Genomic DNA, 12,887 nt, shown 5'->3' on the forward strand with positions numbered 1-12,887 from the left:
ATCCCAGGGCTGCACCCACTGACGTTAAAATCCGAGTCCTGAACAGCACGGCCATCAGCCTGCAGTGGAACCGCGTCTACCCCGACACGGTGCAGGGCCAACTCAGGGAGTACCGAGTGAGGAAACAGCTCCCAGCCCGGCCTAACCACCCGGCTTGCTAACCAGGGCAAGGGGCCAGCAGACGCGGGCCACAGGCTGCTCGGAAGGGGTTCTAGGGCTCGCTGTGGGATCCAGAGTTGATTCAAGATGATGTCCTGTTCAAAATAGCCCCAGAGAATGATGATGCGGGTATCCCCAGGTGTGTCCTGCGACAGCAGGGCTGAGACACTGCTCAGCGGACAGCCATGCAGAGGGCGCCAGGCTCGGGTGGACGCCGCGCGTGGCCCGTTGCACTCCTCCCCCAGCGAGCGCACACACCTGTGTCTTAGGAGAAGCGTTGAGGCCCCGCTGAGCCGCACCGCTCCCCTCTCCTCGTGGTCCCCGCCGGGCTGCTTGCCTCACCGGGTCCGGTTTCATAACACCCAGGCAGAGCCTCCGAAAGGTGTAAACACCTTCCCCATGTCACAGCCAACTCCGGATTAGCGGGCCTGCGGGTTCCCGAGGCCCTTGGCTACGCCGGGTCTCCTTGCCTGGGCAGTTTCTGCTCACGTGTCTCTCCTCTTGGAAGAGTACAGGGGAGAGGAGAGAGAAAACCAGGCTCTGCCCGGCTCTCCCTTACACGGAGCTTTATTCAAAACGTGTCTGGGAGGTGACGGCGGCTATAAGCGTGGGTTAGTGCAGGTTCTGTGACTGGGACGTCACTGAGAGTTGGCTCATGGACAGTCGGAGGCAGAATGGCAGGGATCCGTCTCTCTGGGGCCGTGGATTCGGTAGGCAGGGGAAGGCAGGCAAGAAAATATGTGCGCTTGAATGAGCTCCTCCCCAGCACTCGTACCTTAACCGACTTGCCCGGAGAGTTTTCTGGCTAAAGCTCCTACGGGGTCCCCTTCTAAAGTGTGGGCTTCCGCCTTCCTTGGCCATTTGGAGGCCCAGGTGACGCTGGTGTGACAGCCTGACCTGGGCCACCTTCCCTACCGCTAACTGTACCTCGTGTCCCAAACTCTCTCAACTCTACCCGTAACCTGCCACCTTCCGAAGGCCACCCCATCCTCGCTCTCGTCACCAGGCAGCCTGCTGTCCACGGACCTGGACATGCGTCTAGCTCATTCTAAAGGGCTCCAAACAATTTTAAAAGAAAGCGTTTGACTTCAAAGGATTAAATCAGCTCTCCTATTCAGACTTCCGGGGGGTAACCTGTCCTTTTCAACTCCTGCCTGATGCCGAGCTAAACCATACTAATCCAACTCCAGGCGATGTGGCCTTGGAGCCCAGAAGAGAGCTTTCCATGCCCGGACCCTTGGCCCATGTTTGTGGTTCCGGCATGGACTCCTTGAGCAACTCGTTCCCTGGCTTGGAAATCAGGGGCCTTTCTACCAGAAACTTTGGCCAACTTGCCTATTTCCCAGAGAGCCCATGTGGCTCAGGAAGTGATTGAGCCCCAAACCCCTGTTTCCTGTTTCACAGCAGTTCGTACTTGCTAGGGGTCGAGGACTGGGGCCTCTTGGGCCGCTCCCCCAGCCCTAGGTGGGGCTGCTCAGGGCACTTGGGACTCGGAGCCTGTGACAAGCAAAGGGAAGACCAGTCACTCCCAGAGCCACTAACAACTAACCCAGCTCTGCCTGACCGTCCCCTCACCGGCCGCCTCTGTCCCGAAGGCCTACTACTGGAGGGAGAGCAGCTTGCTGAAGAACCTGTGGGTGTCTCAGAAGAGGCAGCAAGCCAGCTTCCCTGGTGACCGCCCCCGTGGCGTGGTGTCCCGCCTCTTCCCCTACAGTAACTACAAGCTGGAGATGGTCGTGGTCAATGGGAGAGGCGATGGGCCTCGCAGTGAGACCAAGGAGTTCACCACCCCGGAAGGAGGTAGGTCTGGCCTGCAGCTCTTCGGGGTGGGGCAGGACAAGGGCAGCACAGCCAGCTGGGCCCGAAGCAGCCCCGGCAGGCCTGGGCCGGACAGCACAAGGTGACCTCTGCATGAGCCCAAGGCACCGGCATCCTGCAAACCATTCCCGAAGTGCTCCATCCCCGGGCTGGCCTGCCTGACAAGACGCTATGTCTCAAGAGAAGACCTGTGCCGCCTGCTGACAGAATTTGAGACGGGCCAGCAGACGGACCCCCACGGCCAAGGGCGCTACGGGAGCCTGGGCTACCTCCACCTCCGGAGGCCGAAGCACCGTCACTCTGACCACCAGAAGCACCGGCTTGTTCCCCAGCACCCTGGACGTTCAGAGTTCTCTCAGCCCTGTGCTCCGGAAGCTTCTGTCAGGACAGCTGACCCATGTGTGCGGTGGCCTTGCAGGGGGCACCCTGCCTGCTGCTGGTTCAGGGTCCCCCTGGGCCTGGGAGGCAGACACCTGTGAAGTTCACCATGTCCTCCTGTACCGGCTCAGCGTTTGCTTTGCCCTCTTCTTTTTCTCCTCCCTCCCTTCTTAACCGCCTTTCCCCCCCATTTTACTTCTCTTCCTCCTCCTTTGTTCTTCCCTCTTATTTTCTTTATTCCTATCTTTCCAGCCTCCTCATTTTGCGTTTCATCTCCAGCCTCTCCCCGTCGCTCCCGCTCCTGGTGCCCTGTCCTTGAGGCCCACCTTGGGCTGCTTTCTCCTGACCCCTGAACCCTGCATTCTCAGCTCGGAGGCCTGGGCCTGCTGCTGGGCCCCAGGGTGAGGAACCTTGTCTGAGACTGGGAACCACAGCTTCTGTGCCCACAGCTCTGGTTGGTTCCTGCTGGCTCGAAGGCATCTTTGCAGGGACAGAGCCTAACGTGTGCTGAATCCACAGTACCTGCTAAAGGAAAACCTGACTGACTTCTTCCACATTTAAACAGAGTCTGAGCCATGCTTGTCCTAAATGGGGAGGAGATACAGGGGTAGGGAGCAGCATCCTGGATGGGGCAAAGGGCTCTCGTACCCCCTTTGGTTCCCCTGGGTTCTGGCTTAGCAGCTGTCCAACATGGGGGTTGCCCCAGGTCAATTCCTTCATACTTGTGCTCTGTTTTTTTGTGTTTCCTCATCCTGCCTCTGCCCTCCCCTTCTTTTCCCCTGCCCTCTCCTCCTTCCCCAAGTACCCAGTGCCCCCAGGCGTTTCCGAGTCCGGCAGCCCAACCTGGAGACAATCAACCTGGAGTGGGATCACCCGGAACACCCCAATGGCATCCTGATCGGATACACGCTCAAATACCTGGCCTGTACGTTCCACGCTTCCTTCTCTTAATCTGGGATTCACAAGCCCCTTCCTCACCATTTCACTGAGTCGAAGTAGAAAAGCTTGAGGTAGCTCAGAGTGCCCTGCAGAGGGCTAGAGGTGCCGGGAAGAAAGTTCCCCTAGAGGATTAGGGGAAGCAGAGACCCCCCCTCCTCCTCATCACCCCCCTCCCGCCCCTGGCACAGCTCCTCCTGCCAGGAGCTTCCGGTCTAATGAGGGATTCAGCCCTACCCAACAAGTGAATCTAGGAAAGACCATATTTGTGCCTCGTCGGCTAGGATACATTACACACACGGGAATCCACACAGCACTCGGGGAGGCTAAACCAGGTACCATTGATGTCAGGAGCCCAGGTAGGGAAGACCTCACTGAAAGAGCTTAGTGTCACCCTGTCCGGACAGCAGTGTCCTTGCATTTGAGAAGCCTCCACAGTGGCCGATGTTGTACCTCATTGGGAAGCTCAAAGGGCCAGGTGTTGTGCTGTGGACGATTTTAATAGCCAGCTGCATGCTTGTGTGCTGTTCTGAACAATCTCTGGGCTGACCGTCCCCCTTTGAGGTATAGTGAATAGGCCTTCTACAAAGGAGGCATTAATGATCAAAAGCTCTAGTGATTCTGCCCTAGTTGTGTTTGAAAGGAAGAAAGGACCTCAAAATTTTGTCCTTATTGAAAAGGCCTGGGGATTATAAACTAAATCTTTCAGAACCCGCTATATAACTTTGCAGTGAGCTGGAGATAATGAGATCAGTGAAAAAGCCTGAGCCCTGGGGTGTCCTTGAAGAGCCAGGAAGTTTTTGCCCAGGTCTCTGCCCTTGAACCCCAATCTCCCAACCCCCGGGTCATTAGGGTCCTGGGGCGAGCTCCCCTTGTTCTCTTTGCAGCAGAGTCGGGAAGGCTTTCTCCTTCCAGCTGCAGATTATATAACCTACCACGGTCACTGCTGCTCAAGTTCAATTTCACTTACCTATCTCTCCCCAGTTAATGGAACCAAATTAGGAAAGCAGATAGTGGAAAACTTCTCTCCCAATCAGACCAAGTTCACGATGCAAAGAGCAGACCCCGTATCGCGCTACCGCTTTACCCTCAGTGCCAGGACGCAGGTGGGCTCTGGGGAAGCTGTCACCGAGGAGTCACCAGCACCCCCGAATGAAGGTAGGTGCATTGCAGCAGCCTGGGGGGTGGAAGGTCCTGGCTAATTCTGATGCCTAGAGAAACACCCTCACCTAGCCTTCTGGCCGCCAGCCTTCTGGGCTGGAGAGAAAATAAGGCTGCAGGTCCTCCAGCCCCCGCACAGGATACAAGAGAACCCATCCCCTAAGCTGAGAGGTAGGTGTATCTGGAACACTCAGATCTTCTTAGACAATGGCACTCAGACCTGACCCGCACTTTGCCTTGACTTGCTCAGCTGCTTAACATCTGTCACCTGTCCTCCTTGGGGGGATGGGGGATAGGAAAGAGAGCCTGGGTCCATAGTAGAGACGACATGAGGGACAGCATGTGGAAAGTAAAGGTGCTAATGAACTTCAGAGAGCTGCGGCAGTGTTCGCCCATGGTGGGGGAGGGGACTGCAGTGCTACTAAGGATGCAGGGGGACGGCTCTGCTCTGGGATACCTCTTCTCCGGTGGGCACACGGAGCCAAGGAGAGAGGGAAGCAGCCTTGATCGACGCTACTCGCCAGGAGCGTGAGCACAGCAGGTGTTGGCCCTGCTCAGAGCCTGAGCTGGGTGGGGTGTCAGGCTGTGCGCAGGGAGGGTGTTGGGAAACAGCCCCTGGCCAAGCCAGCTTTCCTGAGACCAGCTCTTGGCTCAGCTCTTGGCTCCTGGCATCTTCCTAGCCCCGGAGCATCCCCACTGGGCTGCGCCTGCCTGAGAAGGCCACTAGAGGGGACTCCAGGCCCACTCGTACCCGTGCTGGCACCTGGAACATCCAGGATGCCAGGCTGTAGGAGGGGACCTTGTTTTCCAGAGGTGCAGTGGTGTGTTCAACAGCCGTTTCCTGAGCATCTGCCACGTGAGGTCTGAACACGGTGCCAAAAACAAGGGATATGGTCCAGCAGGAGAGAGCCACAAGAATATCTCCTTGCTGTCCCACGTGAGGAATGTTAGGTTTAGCTGAGGCAGGTGCAGTGCCCATGCAGAGGCTGGGCAGAGGAGAGGTCCATTTTGCAAGGGAAGAGACAGTATGAATGGGGATTCTAGAAGTAGACAACAGGTTACTCTGTGCAGTGCTTGTCCCAGAAGCTGAGGTCCGACAGCCTGACCCTGGCCCACATTGGACCTCCCAAGCACCTCCCCACCCAGCAGAGCCTCAGGGCTTCTTCCTCTGGGCCTACCAGGCCTGCTGCAGGGACTCCCAGCTCAGCTTCACAGCCACCCTGCATCCCTCCCCAGCCCTGCCCATCGTCCCCCTCCCCCTGGGCCAACAGGCCAGGCTAAGCAGGCGGGAGCAGGGACGGGCAGGACCTAGAGAAAGGCTGACAGTCCTTCACTGGTCTTATAAACCGGGCATGAGCCATACAATAAACTCCCCTCCTAGTGTGCTCGTCAACCGCCCCCTCCCCGGGCACTAGGGCAGTTTATTAGGGCTGGGGGACTTTGGGTAAGTAGCACTTAGCAAAAGCCTGGCCAGAAAAGGGATAACGAGCTTTCCTGATTCCTTAATTCTATAAGGAGAGACATAAAGAGAGCCTCTTGTCCTTCCCCATTCCTGGCCCAAAACAGAACATCAGCTCAACAAATACCCCATTGTCAAGCCCTAGTGACCACCACAGGGTACATTCTGGGGCCCCAGGGGACGAGAGGACAAAGGGAGACTTTCTTCTCCATTTAGGGGTTTGCAATAAATTCAGGAATTCCTTTTTAGGACTCCCAATCCACAGTTGGGTTTCTTCTTTCATAAAGTTCTGCTGGTGGGAAAGAACAGGGGGCAGCAGACCCTCTGAGCGGGGACCTCAGGGCTGCCATCTGTGAGAGCTCCTGGGCCTTCCAAGACCAATGGTGGTGTGGGGGAGGGTTCACCATCTGTCCCAATGCTACCCACCATCTTCCCCCAAAGATACGGGAACCATCCTTTTGACTGGGTTTGATGTCCTCTTTATGCCTACAATTCTTGGCATCCCAGAAGATCACCCAAACTTCCTCACAGAGATCAGCCTGGCCAGGGAAGACACACCCTTGGGGAAAGACCTGGAAACAAAGCACTTGAGATTCACTGTCCCTACGACCACCCCTTAGTGGGTAGTCCTTGAGTGGAGGTAGAATCAGAGTATATTAGAGAGGTCTCCAAGATCCGGGTGGAAAGTTTTCTGTAGGAACATACAGACTGCCCATGGAATTGACCATGAACCCTGGACACCAATTGGCATCCTCAGGGCAGTAGCCAGCCTCTGGTCACACTGTCTGGGTCAGGTTTGAGCCAGACGCTTCCCTGCTCGCTTGTCCTGTGGTTTCACCTGTGCTCTGTTTTGTCTTCCCTCTCTCATCCTTTCTCCCTCTCTCTGGCCATCTTGGGCGCTGTGTTCTGAAGCCACTCCAACCGCAGGTACCGTACCAGCAGCAGAGGTAATGGGCATGGCATGGGACAGTGCAGGCGGAGCCCGCCCAGCTAGGGTGGAGAAGGAGGGAGCCCAGGATGAAAGCATGTTCCAGACTGTCTCTTTCAGGGGTTGGGAAGCCAGACTGTCAAGAAGGCTGTGTGCGGAGGACAGGACCAGAGGAGGTCAAAGCTTCCCCCTCTTCCTCTTCACTTACTCTTGGTCCCCCTCCCATGGCTTAGGAGGGCCCCCCCACACACACGGGCTCCAGACCTAGTCTCTGCACCTGCAGCTTTCTTGGAAGCTGTGTGATTCCTTCCCCTGACTGACATGGGCCCTGGCCTAGTTTTGACATCTCGGGGTGCAGAGAGAGGGTCTGCCGTCCTTGGGTGGCCGGGCTTGCCCCTGAAAGGAATGCTGGCCTGTGAGTGGAGGCAGCTGGCTCCTGTCTTCCGGTCCGGCTGCCATCCCCTGAAAGGGTACCTAGGGGCGAGCGCTCTGCATGCAGCCCGCGCACGCGGCATGGGGGCCCGGCACCAGCTCTGCCGTCTGCCGTGGGTTCTGGGCAGTGACCGGAACTGAGCTTGTCCTTGGATAGGGCCAGGTGCTCCAGGACCTGGAGTCTCCGTGGGCACTGTGGGCTGGTTGTTCCCTCGCCCCTTAGAAACCCAGCTTCTCAGAGTCTCCAGCATGAAGAACAGCCGCCACTCTTGGGGTCTAGGAGCTAAAAGCACAGCAGAAGGGAGGAGCGGGTGGGCAGGTCTCGACTTAGGACGAGGTCCGCTGACCGCCGCCCCCCTGTTAAGCCCTCATGCTGGGCGTGTCACTATTGAAGGCCTATCCTCAGGCTGGGGATGCTAGGCAGGGGACCCCACGGCTCCTTCCCCGTCATCCTCTGCAGCTGAGGGCAAGGCTCACCCTGGCAAAGCAAAGGCTAGGGGCCCCAGGATCACTAGAGCCTCCTGAAGCTCTAGGCAGCGGGGTGGACTGAGAAGCAGGTGAGGAACCGGAGGGTTAGCTTATGAAGGCGACTGCCAGATCTGGTTTCCTCCCACCCCCATTTTAGGTTGGTTCTATTTCTGTTGCACACCCTGCTTCCTTCGATTTGTGTTTGTTTTGCCAGATCTGTGGGTGGTGCGTAGCCATCATCCCTCCCTCTCCATGCCCCCCCAGCTCCCCATCCCCCCTCCACATCATTTCCCAGGCTGGTAGATCCCAGTGCCTCCCCACAGGGCCCAAACAGCCTCCACTAGGATATGAAAAAGACACATGTCCTGGGTGTGGGGAGCATGGAGAAAGCCATCCTTGTACTCCACAGGCTGCCCTGACTTTCTGGAGCAACTTGGCCCAGGGGTTTCTTCTGGAACTCTTCTATCAGGTGCTCAGGGTAGCCTAAGCAGGCTCAGTGAACATGGGAGGGGGAGACACAGGACACCAAGAGAATCCACTGACCAATGAGAAGCTCATTGGTCAACCAGCTCCCAGCCCACCTCCCCCTTTCTGGCACCCTGGGACCCGAGGCAGGTGGGTTGGGTAGCAGGGAATCCACCGTGCCAGCAAGCGTCTGTGCCAGCCTGGGCTGCCGCTCTCATGAGTGGCACCTGTGAGGGAGAGGTGATCATTCTGAACCCCCCCACCTTCTGCTCCCCATTTAGAAAAGATCTAAGCCCATTGTGGTATGCACAGTGACTGCAGGGTCTCCGAACCTCGATCACACATGCTTCCTGGGCACCCCTTCCCCGGGACATGGCAGTAGAGGCACAGTGCACGTCTTTGTAAATGAGATGTGCTTATGGCATCGGCTGTCCTCAGCTGTAAATGCTCGAGAACCTTCTGCTCACACTGCAGGTGCCAGGCCATGGAGCCCAGGTCTGACAAACCCGACGCGGGTCCGTTGTCCAGGCTGCTGCTCCCTTCCAGCTCATCGTCCCTGAACCTGGGTGTTCTATCCCCACACTTACCTGTTCATGTCTTACCCACTAAAAATAAACCCTCTTGCACACCCGGTCTGTAGTCTCTCAGGATGGCTGCCCATCTGGCCTGGCCATCTGTGGCTTGGCCACAGTCGTCCATGCGCCATGTGGCCATTTTTGGACTGAACCTTCCACCTTGGAATGTCTGGAAACTCCTGTCCTCCTCTGTGACTCAGATCTGCAAATGTCTGCCAGGCAGCTCCATGGCCGGTTCTGGGGTCAGGAACATGAATAAGACAAGCCCTTTCCCTAGTTTTCCCCATCCCTTCTGTGGTGTTCCCCGAAACTCTGGTGGCAAAGCCTCAGCCGTGGCTGGGGTACCTTCCAACGTGCGTGAGGTAACCCAGTAGGCTGCCATGGCCTTTGGGGAGGGGTGCTATGCTTCTAGCTCTAGCCGCCCCCGCATCACCGCCCTGAGACACCGCCCCCCCCACGGCCTTCCTCTCCATTGTCAGGCTGATACTGTCCGCTGCTCATTGGCTACCGTGTTCTCCAGCCGGTAACTCCTGCTTTAACTGGAGAGGACATCCAAGCTCAGCAACGCACCTCCCCAGCCTGTGGGCCTCTCCGTCTCTAAGCCCCTTATCTCCTCTGTGCAAACCCACCCCAGGGGATGAACTCCTCTGGGTCACCTTTGACCTGAGCACTGGACAGTTTCTCCATGAAAACCTGCCTCCTGTCTCACCCGTGGGAACCTCTAACAACTCACTCCCCTGACCCAGAGCCTTTCCGTCTTGCCTCTGCCCCCCCAACTCCCCCTCCCTATCTCCCTGTCTTTCTGCCCCTGTCCAGCTATGGGACAACAGACACAGCTAATGAGTGGGTCACAGAGAACAGTGATTTGCCAGCTGTGACCTCAGCCTAGCTGAGGCTGCCACCTCCACAGTGATTCGAATGGGAGGGCACTTGGGAGGCCACTCCTTGCCTTTTGTTTCCCTCTTACGGATACCGAGACCGTTGATACTGATCTGGAGGGAAAGTGGTTAGGTGGCTGTCATCAGAAATGCTTCCTCCTTGTCACACGCAGAAGGGACAGTTGGTGGGGAGGGGCAAGACAATGCAGCATCTGCAGATTCATTTCCCATTCTTGTCTCTGACCAGCAGCATCAGGAAAAAAGTCGCCCTAACCTAGCCTCTCGTAGCCTCTCTGTTTCTAGGGCTTCTTGCTGGAATGCCCAGGGAAGCATGTGCGAACCCCCCTGTGGGCCTGTGGGAGTGTAGTGTGTGTGTCTCTGCTTTACGAGAGCCAAGGGGCATGTGAGAGTGTGTAGAGCTCTGGCAAGTGCCGCTGAGTCTGAGAGCCCAGGAAATGTAACACCACTGCCCATGTGTGCGTACCCAGAACGGGATGATTTTAACTCAGAGTTGTCCACTCAAAGCTTTTTGGCGATGTCTTTTAAATAGTCATGGAAAAGGAAGGCGCTGTGAACATCCTACTTGCCAGAAGTGATAAGAAAATATGCCACTGGTAAGGAGCCAAGTCAGAGCCGGTCCTGCCCAGGCTAGCCTCTCCAGGGTCCTTTCCGCAGCACAGAGCAGTGGGAAAAGCCCATGTGTGTGCGTGGCCACGGGAGCTGCAAGGGACCAGGTCTGGAAGGGAGCTGACCTATGCCTTGGGGTCTCTCCGGCTTTTCCATGTGTCTGTCTGTCTGTCTGTCTGTCTTGGTGAGTGGGGTAGGTGGACTCCCTCACCCTACAGCACTGAGCTTTCCAGGCCTGGGTCCACCTTGCACTAATGCATTTTCGAAGGGTGACTTTGACAGGGAGTCTGGCCACGCCCCACGCCTTCCAGATGTCCACGTTGGCTTTGACCCCACCCAGGAATATTTGGAATGCGTGGGACACAGCTGGCTACCCAGTGTGACTTCGGTGGTCAGCACACCCTCAGGGTCCAGTACCGCCTCTGATCTTGCAAATAGGGAAGTGGCTGGGATCCCAGAACTCTCCCTCCTCCTCCGTGGGGACGGGTCATATTGGAGACCCAAGGGAATGAAAGGGCCTTTGTTGCTCAGGCTCTTACTGCAAAGTCCTTGGGTCTCTTCATTCTCCCCTGAGAAAAGCTCTCTGGCCATTGTCTCTTTGACTCCCTCCCTGCCCTGGCCCCCCCTTCTGGGCAGGGGGGATCTTCTCTTCCTAAATTTCTGGAGCTTTGAGATAGGGCTGGCGTGTGGCTATTTCTCAGGGGTTTACAGGATCTCCTTCATCCTAACATCCCTGCCTTCTGTCCCAGAAAGCAGACCATGATCAGATGACAGGAGATGGCAAGGGGAGGGGGGGTCTGTCTCTCTCTGGTTTGCCCCATCATTCTCATCCTCTTGGCTTTCGGTAATATTGGGCCTAGAGAGTTGTAGGGCCGCCCTCGGTTAGCTTCCCTGACCCTTCTGTCGAAGGAAAGTGGGCATATAGAGACAATGTCACACGGATAGACTTAGCCACCCAGGGGTGGCCGACATCCAGGGTGGCTTTGGGTGGGAGACAAGAGTATGAGAGTGAGCACAGATTTGACCCAATCTCTCTGAAGATTTATGCAACAAAGAGGCCCACAAATATCTCTCGCTTGTGTCCCGGGGTTTCTCCGTCTACAGAGCACAGGTGACACTGCGACTCCATTAGTGCCCGTCCCACGTCCTAATGTGAAGGGGAGGGGCCTGGGGCTCCTGGAACCCTAATGTCCTCAGAAGAGAGGAGTTAGGGCAGCGTAATTACAGGAAGGAGCATCACTGGGCAGGGAAGAAGGGAGGAGAGGCGGGCCACAGACCAGAGCTGAGAGCCTGGGGACGGGCGGACAGTAAGACAGGAGATGCAGACCCCACTGGGAGGCTGACCCCCAGAGTGGGCGCTGTTTGCTCTCTGTCATTGGGTTTGGGGGTGTTAGGACTCAAGCAGCTGTGAGAAAGGGTACTTTGGGAGTGAATGGCTGGGAATAGGAGTCTTCCCAGTGCTCCTGCAGGACACGGCCGCCACCTGCCCCCCCTCCAAGGCCGGAGCTCCGGAGCCAGACCCAGGTGCTGCTGATGGCCTGTGTCTGGGTGGTGCTGGCTGGGGACCCCATGCCGTCCCTGGCACCTGAGCGATTCGGTGTCCGCCCTTTCCCATCCTCATCCTCACTCTTGGCGGGGTGCATGCTGGGGGCTTCGAGCCACACAGACCATGAGAAGAAAATGAAACACGCACAAGGCTTCATTCTCTTCCTGGCCCATGGCTGTGTCCTCTCACTGTGAGCCGTCCGACCCGGTCCGTCACGCGCGGGTGGGGAGGCTTCTGGTCACTGAGCCCCATCTCCTCCCTGGGGCTGCCTGCCTTGCACGCGGGGCCGCAAATCCAGGCCGAGGGCCGCCCAGACCAACCGGACGGGCTGTTTTACATTTCCCCCCCAGCTCCTCCCACGTGGCCCCCGACCACGGTGGGTGCGACAGGCGCTGTGAGCAGTACTGGCGCTACTGCCCCCGCTGTCACCACCGAAGCCACAACAGTCCCCACCATCCCAAGTGTCGCACCTACCACCGTGGCCACCACCACCGCTGCCACCACTACAACCACTGCCGCCACCACCGCAGAGAGGCCTCCCACCACCGCCTCCGGGACTAAGATGCCCGAATCTGGTACTGCCGCCGCCCCTGTGCCCTGTCCCTCTGCCAGAGCCCCCCACGTAGGAGGGCGGGTCTGGGGGTGCCGTTGGCCGACGCCTCCCGTTGTTTCTACCTGGAGAGCACACTGGGTTGCTAGGTCCGGGAGCCCGGGGGCACAGAGCGCCACCTAGCACTCTCCACCTTAGGCGGCCCTCCTCCGCTCCGCACGGCTGTTCTAGCCTCATATCCTGTTAACAGAGGCCGACACTCCGCAGGCAGTACGCTGGGGTCCTGGATGGGAGGGCTGCCTCCACCTCCATGCGGAGCAGCAGCTAGGGGCTGAGCATTCTGGAAAGGAGAGAGTATGGGCCAGCGTAGGGGCCTGACCCCAGATAGTCGGCCTGAGAGGGCTTCCTGCCCAGGGCCTTGTCACTTCCAGCCCCGCAACCCAGAGGAGTGGGGAGCTGCCAGCCCTGCCAGGCAGCTCTTCCCTCGCCCCTCTCTCAGCAAAGCAT

General features: G+C 57.7%; 1 protein-coding gene across 16 annotated transcripts in view; it reads left to right on the plus strand.

Moving 5' to 3' along the window:
* NFASC (neurofascin) overlaps positions 1 to 12,887 on the plus strand; it is a 73,021-nt gene that overhangs the window by 37,980 nt on the left and 22,154 nt on the right. For 4 of the 16 annotated variants that reach the window (XM_044267710.1, XM_044267711.1, XM_044267712.1 and 1 more), the window contains 6 exons: positions 1 to 116; positions 1,755 to 1,959; positions 3,158 to 3,280; positions 4,276 to 4,449; positions 6,824 to 6,838; positions 12,181 to 12,405. In XM_044267710.1, the coding sequence (XP_044123645.1) occupies positions 1 to 116; positions 1,755 to 1,959; positions 3,158 to 3,280; positions 4,276 to 4,449; positions 6,824 to 6,838; positions 12,181 to 12,405 (858 nt within the window). Of the gene's footprint in view, positions 117 to 1,754; positions 1,960 to 3,157; positions 3,281 to 4,275; positions 4,450 to 6,823; positions 6,839 to 8,678; positions 8,826 to 12,180; positions 12,406 to 12,887 lie in introns of those variants that run through there. The other 12 variants (XM_044267714.1, XM_044267717.1, XM_044267719.1 and 9 more) reach the window with 6 other exon arrangements.

Source organism: Neovison vison, chromosome 10 (assembly GCF_020171115.1).
Source record: "Neovison vison isolate M4711 chromosome 10, ASM_NN_V1, whole genome shotgun sequence".
Classification (NCBI taxonomy): Eukaryota; Metazoa; Chordata; class Mammalia; order Carnivora; family Mustelidae; genus Neogale; species Neogale vison.